The 22444-nt window shown below is 51.0% G+C and overlaps 1 protein-coding gene across 1 annotated transcript in view; it reads left to right on the forward strand.

Annotated features, from left to right (window-relative positions):
* Positions 1 to 22234, forward strand: part of ATP6V1B1 (ATPase H+ transporting V1 subunit B1) — a 105959-nt gene extending 83725 nt beyond the window's left edge. Inside the window, exons 8-14 of the mRNA XM_060247215.1 lie at positions 6016 to 6113; positions 8110 to 8233; positions 10110 to 10260; positions 13509 to 13591; positions 16176 to 16280; positions 18280 to 18409; positions 21838 to 22234. Coding sequence (XP_060103198.1) covers positions 6016 to 6113; positions 8110 to 8233; positions 10110 to 10260; positions 13509 to 13591; positions 16176 to 16280; positions 18280 to 18409; positions 21838 to 22004 — 858 coding nt within the window. The 3' untranslated portion in view covers positions 22005 to 22234. The remainder of the gene's footprint in view (positions 1 to 6015; positions 6114 to 8109; positions 8234 to 10109; positions 10261 to 13508; positions 13592 to 16175; positions 16281 to 18279; positions 18410 to 21837) is intronic.
* Positions 22235 to 22444: the final 210 nt, after the last annotated feature.

Consider the following 22444-nt stretch of genomic DNA (forward strand, 5'->3'; position numbering starts at 1 on the left):
ACACCAAACTGGCTCTCTAAAGCCCACCCCTTCCCTCAGCCTCCTGCGTCTCTGCCTGATGCACCCGCAGCTCCCCCAGTCATTTGCAAATCTCTGACCTTTCCACACCCCTCATCCTCCACCCCTTCTCTATCTAACATCTATGGCAAGCAAGAGACTTCCTGAGGTCACGTGCGTTTTGCAGCACCTGACGGGCCTGCAATCCATATCCAGTGGCAGGAATGTAGGCTGCCCTCCTGTCTATCCAGTGACTCTTGGCACACTGCCTGCCACTAATCTGCATCTGGGAAACCGTTGACTCAACCGAAATAGTGATCATGGGGCCAAGTCTATCCCCCCCCTCCCAAAAATGCTGTGGAGTTCAATGCCTGACAGCCCCCAAATAATCCACACTTTGATACCAAGGAGATTGCATTTCCTTAGATTACCCTCTGAATGACTTGTTAAGCATATGTGCAGGTTCAAAGCAAGAATGTCACAGAGAGAGAGACAGACAGACAGACAGAGGAGAGACAGACAGAGATAGAGACGAGACAGACAGATAGTGATAGAGACAGACAGACAGAGATAGACACCGACAGATAGAGACAGAGACAGACAGAGACAGAGACAGACAGAGACAGAGAGACAGACAGAGAGAGAGACAGAGAGAGAGACAGACAGACAGAGAGACAGAGATAGATAGAGACAGACAGAGAGAGAGAGAGAGACAGAAAGATAGAAATAGACAGAGACAGAGAGAGACAGACAGATATAGAGACAGACAGACATAGAAATAGAGATTTGCTGTGATATATATATATATATATATATATATTTTATGCCAATAAGGGCTGACTTGACTTGACTTGACAGAGACAGACGGACAGAGACAGAGAATACAAGGGACTACCTTTCCCAGGTCCAAAGCCATCAACACATTAATCAGAGGCGTCTGCTGGTTCCCAAGTTAAGGAGAGCTTGGCTAGGATGCCCTTGTGGGATGCTGAGCGAGGAACACGGAGCGATGCAGGCAAAGCAGGCTGGCCCAAGAAGGCCCGTTTTCCTGCCACATCTCAGGCTTGAAGAGCATCTCTGGACCGCCAGGTGGGCTCATCAGCAGCCGCTTGCTCCCCCCTAGTGGCCAGTCACCTCCTTGCAGGCTGCGTTTCTCAGCCCCAGGGTTGGCCCCGGGCACCCGCACAGGTTGGTGTTGAGTTTTGTGCCAGGTGTGTGCCCTCCTCTCCCTACATCGGCTGCTCTCGTGAACGCATCTGGATTCTGTTGCTTGCGACGCTTGCCTCTAACGCCCGGCTTCTGTGAACAGACTTTGCATATTACTCTATGATTCTACGGAGGCCGGGCAGTTTCCCTAGAGGAAAATGGCTGCTCGGGGGGTGGACTCTGTGGCATTATACCCCCCTGAGGTCCCCAGCCTCTCCAAGGTGCACCCCGAAATAATAGAATCATAGAGCTGGAAGGCACCTCCAGAGTCATCTAGTCCAGTGGTCCCCAATCTTTTTGGCACCAGGGACAGGTTTTGTGGAAGGCAGTTTTTCCATGGACTGGGGGGTGGGATGGTTTTGGGATAATACAATTGTGCACTTTATTTTGGTGTGGTGGTTAAGTGCTCAGACCCTTATCAAGAAGAACCAGGTTTGATTCCCTACTCCTTCACTTGCAGCTGCTGGAATGGCCTTGGGTCAGCCAGAGCTCTCTTATCTGGGAGAACCGGGTTGGATTCCTCACTTCTCCACTTGCACCTGCTGGGATGGCCTTGGGTCAGCCAGAGCTCTCTTATCTGGGAGAACTGGATTGGATTCCCCACTCCTCCACTTGCAGCTGCTGGAATGGCCTTGGGTCAGCCATAGCTCTCTTATCTGGGAGAACCGGGTTGGATTCCCCACTCCTCCACTTGCACCTGCTGGGATGGCCTTGGGTCAGCCAGAGCTCTCTTATCTGGGAGAACCGGGTTGGATTCCCCACTCCTCCACTTGCAGCTGCTGGAATGGCCTTGTGTCAGCCAGAGCTCTCTTATCTGGGAGAACCGGGTTGGATTCCTCACTTCTCCACTTGCACCTGCTGGAATGGCCTTGGGTTAGCCATCTTATCTGGGAGAACTGGGTTGGATTCCCCACTCCTCCACTTGCACCTGCTGGAATGGCCTTGGGTCAGCCAGAGCTCTCTTATCTGGGAGAACCGGGTTTGATTCCCCACTCCTCCACTTGCAGCTGCTGGAACGGCTTTGGGTCAGCCATAGCTCTCTTACCTGGGAGAACCGGGTTTGATTACCCACTCCTCCACTTGCACCTGCTGAAAGGGCCTTGGGTCAGCCATAGCTCTCTTATCTGGGAGAACCGGGTTGGATTCCCCACTCCTCCACTTGCAGCTGCTAGAATGGCCTTGGGTCAGCCAGAGCTCTCTTATCTGGGAGAACCGGGTTGGATTCCCCACTCCTCCACTTGCACCTGCTGGAAGGGCCTTGGGTCAGCCATAGCTCTCTTATCTGGGAGAACTGGGTTGGATTCCCCACTCCTCCACTTGCAGCTGCTAGAATGGCCTTGGGTCAGCCAGAGCTCTCTTATCTGGGAGAACCGGGTTGGATTCCCCACTCCTCCACTTGCACCTGCTGAAAGGGCCTTGGGTCAGCCATAGCTCTCTTATCTGGGAGAACCGGGTTGGATTCCCCACTCCTCCACTTGCAGCTGCTGGAATGGCCTTGGGTCAGCCAGAGCTCTCTTATCTGGGAGAACCGGGTTGGATTCCCCACTCCTCCACTTGCACCTGCTGGAAGGGCCTTGGGTCAGCCATAGCTCTCTTATCTGGGAGAACTGGGTTGGATTCCCCACTCCTGCACTTGCAGCTGCTGGAATGGCCTTGGGTCAGCCATAGCTCCAATAGAGAGCCAGTTTGGTGTAGTGGTTAAGTGCACGGACTCTTATCTGGGAGAACCGGGTTGGATTCCCCACTCCTCCACTTGCACCTGCTGGAGTGGCCTTGGGTCAGCCAGAGCTCTCTTATCTGGGAGAACTGGGTTGGATTCCCCACTCCTCCACTTGCAGCTGCTGGAATGGCCTTGGGTCAGCCAGAGCTCTCTTATCTGGGAGAACCGGGTTGGATTCCCCACTCCTCCACTTGCCGCTGCTGGAATGGCCTTGGGTCAGCCAGAGCTCTCGTATCTGGGAGAACTGGGTTGGATTCCCCACTCCTCCACTTGCAGCTGCTGGAATGGCCTTGGGTCAGCCAGAGCTCTCTTATCTGGGAGAACCGGGTTGGATTCCCCACTCCTCCACTTGCCGCTGCTGGAATGGCCTTGGGTCAGCCAGAGCTCTTGCAGAGTTGTCCTTGAAAGGGCAGCTTCTGGGAAAGCTCTTTCAGCCCCACCCACCTCACAGGGTGTCTGTTGTGGGGGAAGAAGATAAAGGAGATTGTGAGCTGCTCTGAGACTCTTTGGAGTGGAGGGCGGGATATAAATCCAATGTCGTATTATTATTATTATTACTACTACTACTACATTGTAATATATAATGACATTTATTGTTGTTGTTATTACTACTACTACTTGTTTATTTCTATCCCGCCCATCCCCCCACTGGGGGCTCAGAGTGGAGTGCAGCAAATAGAAATAAAATCACAATAAAATCATAATAAAACCAATTGCAACATTCATCAAAGTGCAGCAAGATGATTCAGCGAGCTGTCATGGCAGCAAGGTGGTGTAGCACAAAATAGTACCGCAATACAGCGTCACAGTACAGTAGAGCAGCAGAGCAGATGGGGGGGGGGGACAGCCGATCGATAAATAGATGTCCACTGTCTTATCCAAACACCTGGCGGAACAACGCATGGCCCGGTTTCTAACAGGCCATGGACCAGTACTGGTCCACGGCCCGGGGGTTGGTGACCCCTGATCTAGTCCAACCTCCTGCACAATGCAGGGAACTTACAAATACCTCCCCCCACACACAAACCCAGGGACACCAGTTCCACGCCCAGAAGCAAAATTTCCAGAAGTTTTCCAGACTGGCTGATGGCCAAGGTGCTCTGGGAACCCAAGCCCCCCCCCCCCCCGACCAAATCCTGCAAGATGGAGGTTGGATCTTATGCAGCTGGCAGACAAGTGCCCAAGAATCCCCTTTCCCCCGCACGTCCTCTTGGCTCTAAGAAAATTCTGGCCCACAGCAGTTGCAAGTTCACTGGAGTTAAGAAGAAGAATTGCAGGTTTATACCCCGCCCTTCTCCCTGAATCAGAGACTCAGAGCGGCTCACAATCTCCCATACTTCTTTCCCCACAACATACACCCTGTGAGGTGGGTGGGGCTGGAGAGGGCTCTCACAGCAGCTGTCCTTTCAAAGACAACCTCTGCCAGAGCTATGGCTGACCCAAGGCCATTCCAGCAGGTGCAAGTGGAGGAGTGGGGAATCAAACTCGGTTCCCCCAGATAAGATTCTGCATATTTAAGCACTACACCAGACTGGCTCTCAACATAGCACTCAGAATTGTTTGAAGTCCTTCCCGTACATTATTTTGTAGCGCAGCATGCAGCAACCTTGTAAGGTAGGACAGTGTTATTACCTTTGTATTGCCCATCAAGGCTGAGAGGGATGGAGACGTTTCCCTCTGGCCTCTCAGTGAGTTCATGACAGCAGCAAGACTCGAACCCAGGACTTCAGGATTCCTAACTGAACCGCTACCGCACTAAAGTCCTCTCGTAAGGCTGAACTGTGAGTTAACCCACAACAGCAAGCCACGTGTCAGCTCTGCAGATGAGCGGTCTGCCAAAAAACCACTTCATCCATTCATGGCGGAAGCAAAGTGGGAAGCAGGAATTTCCTGATTTAGTCATGGTTCAGCCACTAGGCGGATGATACAAATGAACCTGGCTAGAATGTATGTGTTTCTCTTGCCCATTCTGTCAGCTCATTTGGAGGAGGGAGGGGCAAAGAGGATGATGTAGTATTGAAGCCACGCCCTCTGGCCCAGGAAACCCCTTGTGCCACATGCTGTAGGATTGCCAACCCCAGCTGGGGCCTGGAGATCTCCCACAATTGCAATTGCTCTCCAGGCAATAAGAGATTTCCCCCCCCCAGGAAAAAATGGCTGTTTTGGAGGTTGGACTCTACGGTATTGTACCTTGCTGAAGCCCCTCCCCTCCTCAAAGTCCACCCTCTCCTGGATCCAGCACCAAAGTGGGATGGTGGCTCAGTGAGGGATGGTGGCTCAGTCGTAGAGCATCTGCTTGGTAAGCAGAAGGTCCCTGGTTTAATCCCTGGCATCTCCAACTAAGAAGGGTCCAGACAAATACATGTGAAAAATTTCAACTTGAGACCTTGGAGAGCTGCTGCCAGTCTGAGTAGACAAGACTGACTCTGATGGACCCAGGGTCTGATTCAGTAGAAAGCAGCTTCATATGTCTGTTGGGGAGGGACAGTGGCTCAGTGACAGAGCATCTGTTTGGTAAGCAGAAGGTCCCAGGTTCAATCCCCAGCATCTCCAACCAAAAAGGGTCCAGGCAAATAGGCGTGAAAAACCTCAGCTTGAGACCCTGGAGAGCCATTGCCAGTCTGAGTAGACAATACTGACTTTGATGGACCCCTGAGGGTCTGATTCAGTAGAAGGCAGCTTCAGATGTTCATGGGAGGGATGGTGGCTCAGTGGTAGAGCATCTGCTTGGCAAGCAGAAGGTCCCAGGTTCAATCCCCGGCATCTCCAACTAAGAAGGGTCCCGGCAAGTAGGCGTGAAAACCTCAGCTTGAGACCCTGGAGAGCCGCTGCCAGTCTGAGTAGACAAGACTGACTCTGATGGACCAACACATAAAGGAATCCGGGCTCGCCATCCATGGACGGAGCAAAACTCTTTCTACCAGTGGCACACCTTCTGTGACTCCAGGAGAGGCAGAGGTAAACTGGACCAGTGGAACTTTTAAGACTTACAAACGTTATTGTAGCATAAACATTTGAGAGAAACAGCTAAGAGCTGCTCAGAGACGTCTCCTCCTCTCTTAAGACTCTTCTTTCTCTTCTGTGCCCGGCAGGTGAACATGGAGACAGCCCGTTTCTTCAAATCCGACTTCGAGGAGAATGGCTCCATGGAGAACGTGTGTCTCTTCCTCAACCTCGCCAATGACCCCACGTGAGTCCAGCAGGGCACAGGTGCCATCCGAGAGTACATTCCACAGGGTGAGGGCCACAACTAAGAAGGCCCTTCCCCTGGTGACAGCTAACCAAGCTATCCTGGGGCCAGGCACTTGCGAGAGGCCCTTAGACCATGACTGAAGGGAGCACAGAGTTGATATAATAGGGGCTCCATTGTTAGGGAATTCTGTTTGAAATTCTATTTCTTTATCTCAAACAGTGCGACGGATCACTGGATCAAATAATCATTGAGAGGCATTTAACATGAAAAAGCAAAGATATTTATTTCTACAGGGAAAGGGTACTGGGAGGTGAAACAACAAACACTATAGAACTACATCCTCACACTAGAAGATCATGTGCTTAATGGAAGACCACTTCCTCCTTCTTCTTGACCTCTCTGCCTGAACAAAGGAAGTCACCTGACTAACTGACCAAGCAGACAAAATGGGTTTTCCCACTTCTAGACCTTGATTGACAGCAGTCAGGATCTTCTTCCCAGGTCATGCAAACAACAGGGAATCAGGCACAGTGTTAACCCTATAATGACTGGAACTTTAGAACATTGCAGAGGACATACAAAACCAATACATATTTCCAATATCCATGAGAGAAAATTGGATCCAGTTTGGTGTAGTGGTTAAGCGTGCGGACTCTTATCTGCGAGAACCGGGTTTGATTCTTGGGTCAGCCAGAGCTCTCTTATCTGGGAGAACCGGGTTTGATTCCCCCCTCCCCCACTTGCAACTGCTGGAATGGCCTTGGGTCAGCCAGAGCTCTCTTATCTGGGAGAACTGGGTTTGATACCCCCCTCCTCCACTTGCACCTGCTGGAAAGGTCTTGGGTCAGCCATAGCTCTCTTCTCTGGGAGAACAGGGTTTGATTCCCCACTACTCCACTTGCACCTGCTGGAATGGCCTTGGGTCAGCCAGAGCTCTCTTATCTGGGAGAACCGGGTTTGATTCCGCCCTCCTCCACTTGCACCTGCTGGAATGGTCTTGGGTCAGCCATAGCTCTCTTCTCTGGGAGAACAGGGTTTGATTCCCCACTACTCCACTTGCACCTGCTGGAATGGCCTTGGGTCAGCCAGAGCTCTCTTATCTGGGAGAACCAGGTTGGATTCCCCACTCCTCCACTTGCAGCTGCTGGAATGGCCTTGGGTCAGCCATAGCGCTCTTATCTGAGAGAACGGGGTTTGATTCCCACTCCTCCACTTGCAGCTGCTGGGATGACCTTGGGTCAGGCAAAGCTCTGTTATCTGGGAGAACCGGGTTGCATTCCCCACTCCTCCACTTGCACCTGCTGGAATGGCCTTGGGTCAGCCAGAGCTCTCTTATCTGGGAGAACTGAGTTGGAGGATTCTCCACTGCTCCACTTTTAGCTGCTGGGATGGCCTTGGGTCAGCCAGAGCTCTCTTCTCTGGGAGAACCGGGTTTGATTCCCCACTCTTCCACTTGCACCTGCTGGAATGGCCTTGGGTCAGCCAGAGCTCTCTTCTCTGGGAGAACCGGGTTTGATTCCCCACTCTTCCACTTGCACCTGCTGGAATGTCCTTGGGTCAGCCAGAGCTCTCTTCTCTGGGAGAACCGGGTTTGATTCCCCACTCCTCCACTTGCAGCTGCTGAAATGGCCTTAGGTTAGCCATAGCTCTCTTCTCAGGGAGAAGAGGGTTTGATTCCCCACTCCTTCACTTGCAGCTGCTGGAATTACCTTGGGTCAGCCATTGCTCTCACAGAGCTGTCCTTGAAAGGGCAGCTTCTGTGAGAGCTCTCTCAGCCCCACCCCCCTCACAGGGTGTCTGTTGTGGAGGGGGGAGAAGGTAAAGGAGACTGTGACCGCTCTGAGACTCTGGGATTCAAAGTGTAGGGTGGGATATAAATCCAATTTCTTCTTCCTGCAAAGGGAGGAGTTGTTGGGGTTTTTTTTTGGGGGGGGGGGGGCTTCAGTCATGATTTTGCCCTACTCCCCCGGCTGACAGCTTTGCTTCTCTGCAGAATCGAACGCATCATCACGCCCCGCTTGGCCTTGACTACGGCAGAGTTCCTGGCCTATCAATGTGAGAAACACGTCCTCGTGATCTTGACGGACATGAGCTCATACGCAGAGGCCCTGCGCGAGGTCAGTAGTGCATTGCTTGGCTCAGATCTCGTGGGGAGGTCATCAGCTGACATGGCCAAGAGGGACGGTGGCTCAGTGGTAGAGCATCTGCTTAGGAAGCAGAAAGTCCCAGGTTCAATCCCCAGCATCTCCAAAAAAGGGTCCAGGCAAATAGGCATGAAAAACCTCAGCTGGAGACCCTGGAGAGCCGCTGCCAGTTAGGGGAGGCACAGTGGCTCAGTGGTTAGAGCATCTGCTTGGTAAGCAGAAGGTTCCAGGTTCAATCCCCAGCATCTCCAACTCAAAAGGGTCCAGGCAAATAGGTGTGAAAAACCTCAGCTTGAGACGCTGGAGAGCCACTGCCAGTCTGAGAAGACAAGACTGACTTTGATGGACCAAAGAGGGTCTGATTCAGTAGAAGGCAGCTTCAAATGTTAATATGTGTTCATATGTCCTGGTATCAGGCAGGCATGGAATGTATGAAGCGCTCGGCTGGATCAAACCCTCGTCCCAGGTAAGTCCACAGTGGGCAGCCAAATGCCTCCAGGAACCCACAAGCAAGACAGAAACAGGCTGGGAAACTGGGCTGAAACCAATAAAATGAATCTAAACAGGGATAAATGTAAAGTTCTGCATTTCAGTAGGAAAAATCCAATGCATGGCTATAGGATGGGCGAGACTTGTCTTGGCAGTAGTCTGTGCAAAAAGGATCTAGAGGTCTTAGTGGATCATACGCCAAACATGAGTCAACAATGTGATGCAGTGGCTAAAAAGGCAAATGCAATTTTGGGCTGTATCAACAGAAGTATAGTGTCCAGATCACGTGAAGTGATGGTATCGCTTTACTCTGCTCTGGTAAGACCTCAGCTGGAGTATTGTGTCCAGTTTTGGCCAAGACATTTTAAGAAGGATATAGATAAACTAGAATGGGTCCAGAGGAGGGTGATGACAAAGATGGTGAGGGGTCTAGAGACCAAGTCCTCGGAAGAAAGGTTGCTGGGGATGTTTAGCCTGGAAGGAAGGCGGCTGAGAGGTAATATGATCACCATCTTCAAGTACTTGTAAGGGCTGTCCTATAAAGGATGGTGTGGAATTGTTTTCTGTGGCCCCAGAAGGTAGGACCAGAACCAATGGGTTGAAATTAAATCAAAAGAGTTTCCAGCTCAACATTAGGAAGAACTTCCTGGCCGTGAGAGCGGTTCCTCAGTGGAACAGGCTTCCTCCTTGGGAGGTGGTGGGCTCTCCTTCCTTGGAGGTTTTTGAACAGAGGCTAGATGGCCATCTGACAGCAAAGGGGATCCTGTGGATTGAGGGGGAGGTATTTGTGAGTTTCCTGCAATGTGCAGGGGGTTGGACTAGATGGCCCTGGAGGTCCCTTCCAACTCTGTGATTCTATTAGGAAGAACTTCCTGACCATTAGAGCAATTCCTCAGTGGAACAGGCTTCCTCCTTGGGAGGTGGTGGGCTCTCCTTCCTTGGAGGTTTTCAAACAGAGGCTAGATGGCCATCTGACAGCGATGAAAATCCCATGAATTTAGGGGGAGGTATTTATGAATTTCCTGCATTGTGCAGGGGGTTGGATTCGATGACCCTGGAGATCCCTTCCACCTCCATGATTCTATAACAGCCCTCTCCCTGGTCTTGAAAGCTATACTGGACATGGAAGCTCTCTGACATGTTTTATAGACATCAAAGGTGTCGTAAGCCTAACTCCTGTGGGATGCTGACTCAGCGACAGTTCTTCTGTTCTGACTGCAATGAAAGCCAGAGGAGACTTCTCAGTCTCAAAAGAGACATGAGCTAAAAAGAAATCCATGGCCGTGGGCCAGGAAGCTGGGGGAAGAGACATCAGCCCCTCCATCCTGAGGATCCACCCCACTTTTCCTCCCCCCACTAGGTCTCAGCTGCCAGAGAGGAGGTCCCCGGCCGGAGGGGATTCCCGGGCTACATGTACACCGACCTGGCCACCATCTACGAGCGCGCCGGACGTGTGGAAGGCAGAAATGGCTCCATCACGCAGATCCCCATTCTGACCATGCCCAATGATGGTGAGGAGAGGCCAGGGAAGGGCTGGGCTGTGCTGGGGGGGGGGGCAGCTCCTTTGGGAGGGATATGAGACACCCATGTCAACATATGGGAGGGATGTCAAGGATACATGCCATGTGGCACGAAAAGGCCCGAGGCATGCAAAGTTCCAGCGTTGCGGCTCAGTGGCAGAGCATCTGTTCAGCATGCAAGAGGGCCCTGCCTTGCCCCACCTCCAGATCTCCAGGAATTTCCAAACTTGGAATTGGCAGCCCTAGTTAATTCATATTGGCCAACAGCCAGTCTCCATTTCCAGCAGCCCCTGAAGAGAATGGATGCTCTGGAAGATGGCACCTGGGCTGTGAGGAGAACACCTGGTTTTTTTGGCCCCTGTGTGACACAGAGTGTTGGATTGGATGGGCCATTGGCCTGATCCAACAGGGCTTCTCTGATGTTCTTATGTGACACGGAGTGTTGGACTGGAGGGGCCATTGGCCTGATCCAACAGGGCTTCTCTGATGTTCTTATGTGACACGGAGTGTTGGACTGGAGGGGCCATTGGCCTGATCCAACAGGGCTTCTCTTATGTTCTTATGTGACACAAAGTGTTGGACTGGATGGGCCACTGGCCTGATCCAACATGGCTTCTCTTATGTTCTTATGTGACACAGAGTGTTGGACTGGATGGGCCACTGGCCTGATCCAACATGGCTTCTCTTATGTTCTTATGTGACACAGAGTGTTGGACTGGATGGGCCACTGGCCTGATCCAACAGGGCTTCTCTGATGTTCTTATGTGACACGGAGTGTTGGACTGGAAGGGCCATTGGCCTGATCCAACAGGGCTTCTCTTATGTTCTTATGTGACACAGAGTGTTGGATTGGATGGGCCATTGGCCTGATCCAACAGGGCTTCTCTTATGTTCTTATGTCAAGGGCAGGGATACTCTGTATTCTTGGTGCTTGGGGGGGCACAGTGGGAAGGTTTCTAGTGTCCTGGCCCCACTGGTGGACCTCCTGATGTCCCCTGATTTTTTGGCCTCTGTGTGACACAGAGTGTTAGACTGGATGGACCACTGGCCTGATCCAACAGGGCTTCTCTCATGTTCTTATGCACTTTGTGGGATTATTCGAGGGACAGTGGCTCAGTGTTAGAGCATCTGCTTGGTAAGCAGAAGGTCCCAGATTCAATCCCTGGCATCTCCAACTAAAAAGGGTCCAGGCAAAGAAGTGTGAAAAACCTCAGCTTGAGACCCTGGAGAGCCACTGCCAGTCTGAGTAGACAAGACTGACTTTGATGGACCGAGGGTCTGATTCAGTATGAGGCAGCTTCATATGTCCATACCCTGCTGAAGTCTGTCGCCTCCCCAAACCCCCACCCCCTCCCTGGGCTTGTGCCCTCAAATCTGCCAGGCACCCTCCAAATATCCGCTTCCCTTCAAGAATACCTTCAATGCTCAACCTCAAGTCAGTTTGCAGCCTCAGTCATGGCTAGGGGGGTTTTTTGGTAGCAAAAGCTCCTTTGCATATTAGGTCACACCACTTGATGTAGCCAATCCTCCTGGAGCTCACAGGGCTCTTAGTGCAGGGCCTATGGCAAGCTCTTGGAGGATCAGGGGTGTGTGGCCAAATATGCAAAGGAGTCCCTGCTCCAAATGAAGCCCTGCTCATGGCTTATCCATCCTGGGAACTGGGAGAGCTGTGGAGGAACCGAAAATGGCCAGGAGGGTCTCAGTTCCCATTTCTTGCGGCCCCCATCAAAGCCCTGGCAGGATCAAAGGAGAAGCAGCCTCATTCTGAACCCTCCGTCTCTTCCTGTCCGTCACCAAAGGCCTTCTCTCTGCAGTCCCATCTGTTAGGTTATGACAAGGGAGATGTTCCAGTGGTTACTTCTAGGGTTCCCAGCTTCCAGGGGGGAGCTGGAGATCTCCCAGAATTCTAACCCATTGCCGGGCTAAAGAGGTCAGTACCCCCGGATAACATGGCAGCTTTGGAGGGTGGTGGACTCTGTGACATCACGGCCCTCCGTCCTCCCACCCAGACTGATTTCTGTGCAGGTTTTTTTGTTGTTGCTATTGTCAAATTAGAGCTCTGCTCCTTCCATTTTTTCAAAACCTCTTCTCTCTCTTTTCGTCGCTGTCCCATTAGCGACTTTACTACTCTTTGGGTGGAATTCCGTGTCACTGGTTCTTGCTTTAAAAGCCTGCTTGTTTTTGCGGATGGGGTAACTAGGATTGCCAAGTCCAATTCAAGAAATATCTGGGGACTTTGGGGGTGGAGCCAGGAGACATTAGGGGTGGAGTCAAGAGCAAGGCTGTGACAAGCATAACTGAACTCCAAAGGGAGTTCTGGCCATCACATTTAAAGGGACGGCACACCTTTTCAATTCCTTCCTTCCATAGGAAATAATGGATAGGGGCAACAGTTTGGGGCTCATAGAATTGGACCCCCTGGTCCAATCTTTTTGAAACTTGGGGGTTATTTTGGGGAGAGGCACTAGATGCTATACTGAAAATTTGGTGCCTCTACCCCAAAAAACAGCCCCCCCAGAGTCCCAGATACCCACAGATCAATTCTCCATGATTTTCTATGGGAATAAATCTCCATAGGGAATAACAGAGTTCCCAGCAGACATTTCCCTCCCCTCCCCCGCTTTCTGACGACCCTGAAGCGGGGGGAGGGCCTCCTAAACGGGGGATCCCCTGCCCCCACCTGGGGATTGGCAACCCTAGGGGTAACTTAATTTATTTTTATTTTTATATCCCGCCCTATCCCAAAAGCGGGCTCAGGGTGGCTTACAACGATAAAACAACGGAGTTAAAATAACATCATAAAAACAGACATTACAAAAGAGGAACAGCGCAGCACACAGTCTTACAGACATAGGTGGTAAACAGCACGCGGCTGATGGCTAACAGCACAACATAACACCATAATGGTGAAATGCTGGGGGAAGAGTTGACTTTCAGGTCACCTGCTGGATTAATTGAAAGCCTGGTGAAAGAGCTCCATCTTACTGGCCCTGCAGATAAGTCCTGCAGGACCCGGATCTCCAACAGGAGCTCATTCCACCAGGAAGGGGCCCGGACCAAAAAGGCCCTGGCCGTCATTGAAGCCAGCTAGGCGTCCTTAGGACCAGGGACTATGAGGAGATGTTGAGCAGCCTGGAGGGGGGGCGGTTCGTATGGGGAGAGGCGGTCCCGAAGATATGGAAGAGAACTGAGTATAATATTTTTTTTTTAATGAGTCAAATGCCTTTGATGCTTTTCAGACATCACTCACCCGATTCCTGACTTGACCGGCTTCATCACAGAGGGGCAAATTTATGTGGACCGTCAGCTCCACAACAGACAGGTAAAGGGTTCTGCATCTACAACCTTCCAGCACACCCCAAAAGACAACACGGATGGTCCCCTGGTCTTGCGCCTTCACACATCCATCGATCTCTGCCTTCTTTTCGCCCTGAGGTCACAGCTTCTTCTGCTCTAACCAGAAGTGTCTCCCCAAGGTCTAGGGCAGACAGCTCTTTCATCTGGGCCCTGGCTTCTCTTTCCATCCAGGGAGTAACAGCTTATACGGTGGGGCCCGGATCTCCCCAGAATTACAGCTATCCAGGCTCCATAGGGTTGCCAGCCTCCAGGTGAGACCTTGAGATCTCCCGCTTTTACAACTGATCTCCAGCTGGCAGAGATCAGCTACCCTGGAGAAAATGGAAACAAATTGCACCGAATCACAATGCAAACAGTATATTCTTATCAATATAATACAGTGTCACAATACAGTGCCAAAATTCATGTAGAAGTCACAATAGCCAAACTTCCAGGACTTTGTGTCAGTGTCTTCTTAGATATCTCTAAATTCACATGCTGCAGAGCTCTTTCAGTGTAAGGAAATGCAGCTTCAATAAAAATGGTTCAAAGCCCACTTCCTGCTCTAGAGCTGTGCACTGAGAAGTTTTTTCCACAGAAGCCCAAACTCAGGAGAGAAAGCGAACTTGTCCTTTCTGGAACTTCAAGACAGTTTCGATGTCCTTCCTCTGCTCCATCTCTCATTAGTAAACAATCATTCCAGAACGGAGCCACAGAGACCATATTTTCTGGCATGGATCAACACATATTTTTCAAGAACATAAGAGAAGCCCTGTTGGATCAGGCCAGTGGCCCATCCAGTCCAACACTCTGTGTCACATAAGAACATAAGAGAAGCCCTGTTGGATCAGGCCAGTGGCCCATCCAGTCCAACACTCTGTGTCACATAAGAAAATCAGAGAAGCCCTGTTGGATCAGGCCAGTGGCCCATCCAGTCCAACACTCTGTGTCACATAAGAAAATCAGAGAAGCCCTGTTGGATCGGGCCAGTGGCCCATCCAGTCCAACACTCTGTGTCACATAAGAACATCAGAGAAACCCTGTTGGATCAGGCCAGTGGCCCATCCAGTCCAACACTCTGTGTCACATAAGAACATAAGAGAAGCCCTGTTGGATCAGGCCAGTGGCCCATCCAGTCCAACACTCTGTGTCACATAAGAACATAAGAGAAGCCCTGTTGGATCAGGCCAGTGGCCCATCCAGTCCAACACTCTGTGTCACATAAGAACATAAGAGAAGCCCTGTTGGATCAGGCCAGTGGCCCATCCAGTCCAACACTCTGTGTCACATAAGAACATAAGAGAAGCCCTGTTGGATCAGGCCAGTGGCCCCTCCAGTCCAACACTCTGTGTCACATAAGAACATAAGAGAAGCCATGTTGAATCCGGCTAATGGCCCCTCCAGTCCAACACTCTGTGTCACATAAGAACATAAGAGAAGCCATGCTGGATCAGGCCAGTGGCCCCTCCAGTCCAACACTCTGTGTCACATAAGAACATAAGAGAAGCCCTGTTGGATCAGGCCAATGGCCCATCCAGTCCAACACTCTGTGTCACATAAGAACATAAGAGAAGCCCTGTTGGCTCAGGCCAGTGGCCCATCCAGTCCAACACTCTGTGTCACATAAGAACATAAGAGAAGCCCTGTTGGATCAGGCCAGTGGCCCCTCCAGTCCAACACTCTGTGTCACATAAGAACATAAGAGAAGCCCTGTTGGATCAGGCCAGTGGCCCCTCCAGTCCAACACTCTGTGTCACATAAGAACATAAGAGAAGCCCTGTTGGATCAGGCCAGTGGCCCATCCAGTCCAACACTCTGTGTCACATAAGAACATAAGAGAAGCCATGTTGGATCAGGCCAGTGGCCCATCCAGTCCAACACTCTGTGTCACATAAGAACATAAGAGAAGCCCTGTTGGCTCAGGCCAGTGGCCCATCCAGTCCAACACTCTGTGTCACATAAGAACATAAGAGAAGCCCTGTTGGATCAGGCCAGTGGCCCCTCCAGTCCAACACTCTGTGTCACATAAGAACATAAGAGAAGCCCTGTTGGATCAGGCCAGTGGCCCCTCCAGTCCAACACTCTGTGTCACATAAGAGCATAAGAGAAGCCATGTTGGATCAGGCCAGTGGCCCATCCAGTCCAACACTCTGTGTCACACACTGGGCAAAAAACCAGGTGCCATCAGGAGGTCCAGCAGTGGGGCCAGGACACTAGAAGCCCTCCCATTCTTGCCCCCTCCCAAGCACCAAGAATACAGAGCATCACTGCCCCAGACATAAGAGAAGCCCTGTTGGATCAGGCCAATGGCCCATCCAGTCCAACACTCTGTGTCACACAGTGGCCAAAAAAAACAAGTGCCAGGTCTCTGCAAACATCAAAACTGTTCCGAAAAGGACAAGTTCTCTTTCCCTTCCAAGTTTGTTCCTCGTGGGGAACTTTGTGGGGTTCTTCCCATAGAATTCTTTCTCTTGCTGTTTTCATTCTCTGTGGTTGCCCCAACCCAAATGCCATTTCCAAGCCAGGAGGGAGAAGCATTATTAAGCCTTCTCTGTTCTTTTTCATGCCAGATCTATCCACCCATAAATGTCCTGCCTTCACTTTCCCGGCTGATGAAGTCAGCTATTGGAGAAGGAATGACCCGGAAGGACCACGGAGATGTCTCCAACCAACTGGTAAGCACCAGGGTGAACACTGGATCTGCCTTACACTGAATCAGACAACAAAAGGGAGGCAGGGCTCATTTTGTAGAAAAAGAGGTGCCACACACCAATGACATCACTGGAAGGTGTACTAAATTAATATCAGCTCAGCATCTACTTTAAAATGCTTCTTGAGTTTTAATTGTCATAATAAAACATTACCCTATCATGGCATGAGGAAGATTTCCATCTGTCTGCTTTATAGAAGAAGATGAAGAAGATATTGGATTTATATCCCACCCTCCACTCCGAAGAGTCTCAGAGCGGCTCTCAATCTCCTTTACCTTCCTCCCCCACAACAGACACCCTGTGAGGTGGTGGGGCTGAGAGGGCTCTCACAGCAGTCGCCATTTCAAGGACAACTTCTGCCAGAGCTATGGGTGACCTAAGCCCATGCTAGCAGGTGCAAGTGGAGGAGTGGGAAATCAAACCCGGTTCTCCCAGATAAGAGAGCTCTGGCTGACCCAAGGCCATTCCAGCAGGTGCAAGTGGAGGAGTGGGGAATCAAACCTCGTTCTCCCAGATAAGAGAGCTCTGGCTGACCCAAGGCCATTCCAGCAGGTGCAAGTGGAGGAGTGGGGAATCCAACCCGGTTCTCCCAGATAAGAGAACTCTGGCTGACCCAAGGCCATTCCAGCAGGTGCAAGTGGAGGAGTGGGGAATCCAACCTGGTTCTCCCAGATAAGAGAGCTGTGGCTGACCCAAGGCCATTCCAGCAGGTGCAAGTGGAGGAGTGGGGAATCCAACCTGGTTCTCCCAGATAAGAGAGCTGTGGCTGACCCAAGGCCATTCCAGCAGGTGCAAGTGGAGGAGTGGGAATCAAACTCGGTTCTCCCAGATAAGAGAGCTCTGGCTGACCCCAGGCCATTCCAGCAGGTGCAAGTGGAGGAGTGGGGAATCAAACCCAGTTCTCCCAGATAAGAGTCCGCACACTTAACCACTACACCAAACTGGCTCTTATAGGTTTTGGTTACTTTCCCATTTTTCGTGGGGAAAAATATTAGAAAGTTTGTCAAATCTTAGAGTTCGGCAAGATTCTCACGGGGGGGAGGTGGTTTGAACAATGGAGCACTTGACTCCTGTTCTGCTGCTTCAGACCAACACGGCTGCCCACTTGGATCTATTTTTAAGAAAGAAAGAGCACAATAAGATTTAGAGGTTCTGAAGCTCTGCTCCTGGGAGCTCCTATTCAAAATGGGGAGGGACGGTGGCTCAGTGGTGGAGCATCTGCTTGGCAAGCAGAAGGTCCCAGGTTCAATCCCCGGCATCTCCAACTAAAAAGGGTCTAGGCAAATAGGTGTGAAAAACCTCAGCTTGAGACCCTGGAGAGCCACTGCCAGTCTGAGAAGACAATACTGACTTTGATGGACCAAGGGCCTGATGCAGTAGAAGGCAGCTTCATATGTCTCCTGGCTCCGCCCCAAAGTCTCCTGGCTCCACCCCCAACGTCTCCTGGCTCTTCCTCAAAGTCTCCTGGCTCCTCCCCAAAGTCTCCTGGCTCCGCCTCCAATGTCCAGGCAAATAGGTGTGAAAAACCTCAGCTTGAGACCCTGGAGAGCCGCTGCCAGTCTGAGAAGACAAGACTGACTTTGATGGACCGAGGGTCTGACGCAGTAGAAGGCAGCTTCATATGTCTCCTGGCTCTGCCCCAAAGTCTCCTGGCTCCGCCTCCAATGTCCAGGCAAGTAGGCATGAAAATCCTCAGCTTGAGACCCTGGAGAGCCGCTGCCAGTCTGAGAAGACTATACTGACTTTGATGGACCAAGGGTCTGATTCAGTAGAAGGCAGCTTCATATGCTCATAAAACGAGGCCTGGGGGTGACCATATCGTAAAGGGCAGCCCTGGAGCATAAGAAGGCCTTGTTGACTTCAGATGTTCTGGTTTCTGTCGTCTCCAGGGGAGCCAAGCTTCTTCTCAGCACTGCCCAGGGCAGAATCGTGACTCATTTTCTTCTGTGGTTTCCCCACTTAGTATGCCTGCTACGCCATCGGCAAGGACGTCCAGGCCATGAAGGCTGTGGTGGGGGAGGAGGCTCTGTCGGCGGATGATCTCTTGTACTTGGAGTTCCTGCAGAAGTTTGAGAAGCAGTTCATTGCGCAAGGTATGTGGCGGGGTACGGGGAGAAGGTAGGGTTGCCAAGTCCAATTCAAGAAATAGCTGGGGGGTTTGGGGGTGGAGCCAGGAGAATTTGGGGGTGGAGCCAGGAGCAAGGGTATGACAAGCATAAATGAACTCCAAAGAGGGTTCTGGCCATCACATTTCAAGGGACCACCACATACCTTTTCAATGCCTTCCTTCCATAGGAAATAATGAAGGATAGGGGCACCTTCTTTTCGGGCACATAGAATTGGACCCTCTGGTCCAATCTTTTTGAAACTTGGAGGGTATTTTGGAGAGAGGCACCAGATGCTACGCTGAGAATTTGGGGCCTCTAGCTCAAAAGACAGCTCCCCCAGAGCCCCAGATACCCGTGGACCCATTCTTCATTATTTCCTATGAGAATGCATCTCCCTAGGGAATAATAGAGTCCCCAGCAGACATTTCCCTCTCCTCCCCCCCCCCTTTCTGATGACCCTGAAGTGGGGGGAGGGCCTCCAAACCGAGGGATCCCCTGCCCGTACCTGGGGATTGGCAACCCTAGGAGGACTGGGGAACTCTGGAACGGGTCCAGAGGAGGGCGACGAAGATGGCGAGGGGTCTGGAGACCAAGTCCTATGAAGAAAGGTTGAAGGAGCTGGGGATGTTTAGCCTGGAGAGGAGGCGGCTGAGAGGTGATAGTATCACAATCTCGTGGCCTTTGGCACTTAGCATTGGGAATAATAATAATAATTGTATTGTATTGTATTGTGTGTAGTATAGCCAGGAGACCCTAAGATGGTCTGGCAGCAAGAAGTTCTAGCTCTAGTATAATACACCACTAGGAGGTGAGAGTCAACAATTTGATGCGGTGGATAAAAAGGCAAATGCAGTTTTGGGCTATATTAACAGAAGTTTAGTGTGCAGATCATGTGAAGTGACGGTATCATTTTGCTCTGCTCTGGTGAGACCTCGCCTGGTGTACTATGTTTAGTTTTGGGCACCACATTTTAAGAAGGATATAGACAAGCAGGAATGGGTCCAGAGGAGGGCGACGAAGATGGTGAGGAGTCTGGTGACCAAGTCCTATGAGGAAAGGTTGAAGAAGCTGGGCATGTTTAGGCTGGAGAGGAGGCGGCTGAGAGGTGATAGGATCACCATCTTCAAGTACTTGAAAAGCTGTCATATAGAGGATGGTGTGGAATTGTTTTCTGTGGCCCCAGAAGGTAGGACCAGAACCAATGGGTAGAAATTAATTCAGAAGAGTTTCCGGCTCAACATTAGGAAGAACTTCTTGACCGTTAGACCGGTTCCTCAGTAGAACAGGCTTCCTCGGGAGGTGGTGGGCTCTCCTTCCTTGGAGGTTTTTCAACAGAGGCTAGATGACCATCTGACAGCAATGAAGATCCTGTGAATTTAGGGGGAGGTGTTTGTGAGTTTCCTGCATTGTGCAGGGGGTTGGACTAGATGACCCTGGAGGTCCCTTGCAACTCTATGATTCTAACAATTGTATGGCATTGTGTATGGCCAGGAGATCCTAAGACTGGTCTCCGATACGTCTGAGGCTTTTTCTCTCCGGTGACCGACGCACTGTGAGGACTACCTTGCAAGATTGCTTTTGGAAACTTTGCACTTTATGTCCAAACATTGATTAAGGACTATAGCGTGAATGCTTTATCACCACTTACATAGTGGCTTTCTAACAACTGTATGGCATTGTGTATGGCCAGGAGATCCTAAGACTGTCTGGCAGCCAGAAGCTCTAGCTAGCTCTAGCGTTATGCACCACTAGCTGGAGAGATGGACTTGTTTCTTAAGGCAAGAGAGGTTTCAGAGGTGGTTTGCCATTGCCTGCTTCTGCATCACATCCCTGGGCTTCCTTCGAGGTCTCCCATCCGAGTACTTGCCAGACTGACCCTGCTTAGCTTCCAAGATCTGATGAGACTGGGCTAGCCTGGCCCATCTAGGTCAGGGCAAGGGGGGGTTATGAAAGGGGAAAGGGGGGATGTGGTGTTGGGCTGCCTGAAAGCACCTCTCTGTAGAAATCTTCAATACATAGAATCATAGAGTTGGAAGGGACTTCCAGGGTCATCTAGTCCAACCCCCTGCACAATGCAGGAAACTCACAAACCCCTCCCCCTAAATTCACAGGATCTTCACTGCTGTCAAGTGGCCATCTAGCCTCTGTTTCAAAACCTCCAAGGAAAGAGAGCCCACCACCTCCCGAGGAGGAAAACTGTTCCACTGAGGAACCGCTCAAACAGTCAGGAAGTTCTTCCTAATGTTGAGCGGGAAACTCTTTTGATTTAATTTCAACCCACTGGTTCTGGTCCTACCTTCTGGGCCCACAGAAAACAAGAGAGACTTGGGGGTGGTAACTGGGAAGGGTGGGGCTTGGGGAAATGAGGGAGCCCAGAGAAGAAGACTGCAGATTTATACCCTGCCCTTCTCTCTGAATCAGAGACTCAGAGTGGCTCACAATCTCCTTTATCTTCTCCCCTCACAGTAGACACCCTGTGAGGTGGGTGGGGCTGAGAGAGCTCTGACAGAAACTGCCCTTTCAAGGACAACCTCTGCGATAGCTATGGCTGACCCAAGGCCATTCCAGCAGCTGTAAATGGAGGAGTGGGGAATCCAACCCGGTTCTCCCAGATAAGAGTCACACACTTAACCACTACACCAAACTATACCTCAAGTCACCCCTCTGAAGTTGCCATTTCCTCCAGGGAAAACTGATCCCTGTATCCTGGAAAGCCCCTCCAGAACTCCAGGTGGTTGGCAACCTGAGGTGAAACCCCAGATCCCATGTTTTTGCCATCTCAACCCCTTTGTGTTCTCATAAGAACATAAGAGAAGCCATGTTGGATCAGGCCAATGGCCCATCCATTCCAACACTCTGTGTCACATAGTGGCCTATATATACACACACACACACACAAACACACACACTGTGGCTAATAGCCACTGATGGACCTCTGCTCCATATTTTATCCAATCCCCTCTTGAAGCTGGCTATGCTTGTAGCCGTCACCACCTCCTGTGGCAGTGAATTCTATATGTTAGTCACCATTTGGGTGAAGAAGTACTTCCTTTTATCTGTTTTAACCCAACTGCTCAGCAATTTCATTGAATGCCCACGAGTTCTTGTATTGTGAGAAAGGGAGAAAAGTACTTCTCTCTCTACCCTCTTCATCCCATGCATACTCTTGTAAACCTCTATCATGTCACCCCGCAGTCAACAATTCTCCAAGCTAAAGAGCCCCAAGCTCTTCATAGGGAAAGTGTTCCAACCCTTTAATCATTCTAGTTGCCCTTTTCTGGACTTTTTCCAATGCTTCAATATCCTTTTTGAGGTGCAGTGACCATAATTGCACACAGTATTCCAAATGGGACCACACCATCGATTTAAACAGGGGCATTATGATACTGGCTGATTTGCTCCTCCTCTCCCAGGGGCTTACGAGAACAGGACGATCTTTGAGTCGCTGGACATCGGCTGGCAGCTGCTCCGCATCTTCCCCAAAGAGCTCTTGAAGCGGATCCCGGAGAGCATCTTGTCTGAATACTACCCCCGGGAGGCCAAAGGGATGGGGCAGGAGCGCTCAAACACTGCCCTGTGAAAGCCCCGCGGCTGTCCTGCAGGCCGTGAGCAGAAGACGGGAGACACGGCCTCCAAGGACGATCGCATCTGTGCCAGCAGAGAGTAGCTGCAGCCTTCGCCCCCCCACTCGCCTTGCTGCACAGCTCTCTCCAGAACCGCCTGGCCTCTGTCACATTGCAATTAAAGAGTCTCTGGTGCATTATAATCCAATAAAACTGACATTGCTACCACGGGGAGCTTCTCCCAGAATTTACAACCAGACCTCATTTTGTGCAGGAGCTCACAGGAAGAGAGCTCCGGAACCTCTAAATTTCATTGCGGTCTTTCTTTCTTAGCCCCCTATTAAATACTGGGGTCGATAGGAGGGTGGATGCTAGACACGGTGATCAGCTCTGCCTCAATAATTGGTTCTGGGCGCCATTGTTCAAGCACCCTGTGAGGATTTTTCTAAACTCTTAA

The sequence above is a fragment of the Heteronotia binoei genome, chromosome 9, assembly GCF_032191835.1.
Source record: "Heteronotia binoei isolate CCM8104 ecotype False Entrance Well chromosome 9, APGP_CSIRO_Hbin_v1, whole genome shotgun sequence".
In the NCBI taxonomy this organism is placed as follows: Eukaryota; Metazoa; Chordata; class Lepidosauria; order Squamata; family Gekkonidae; genus Heteronotia; species Heteronotia binoei.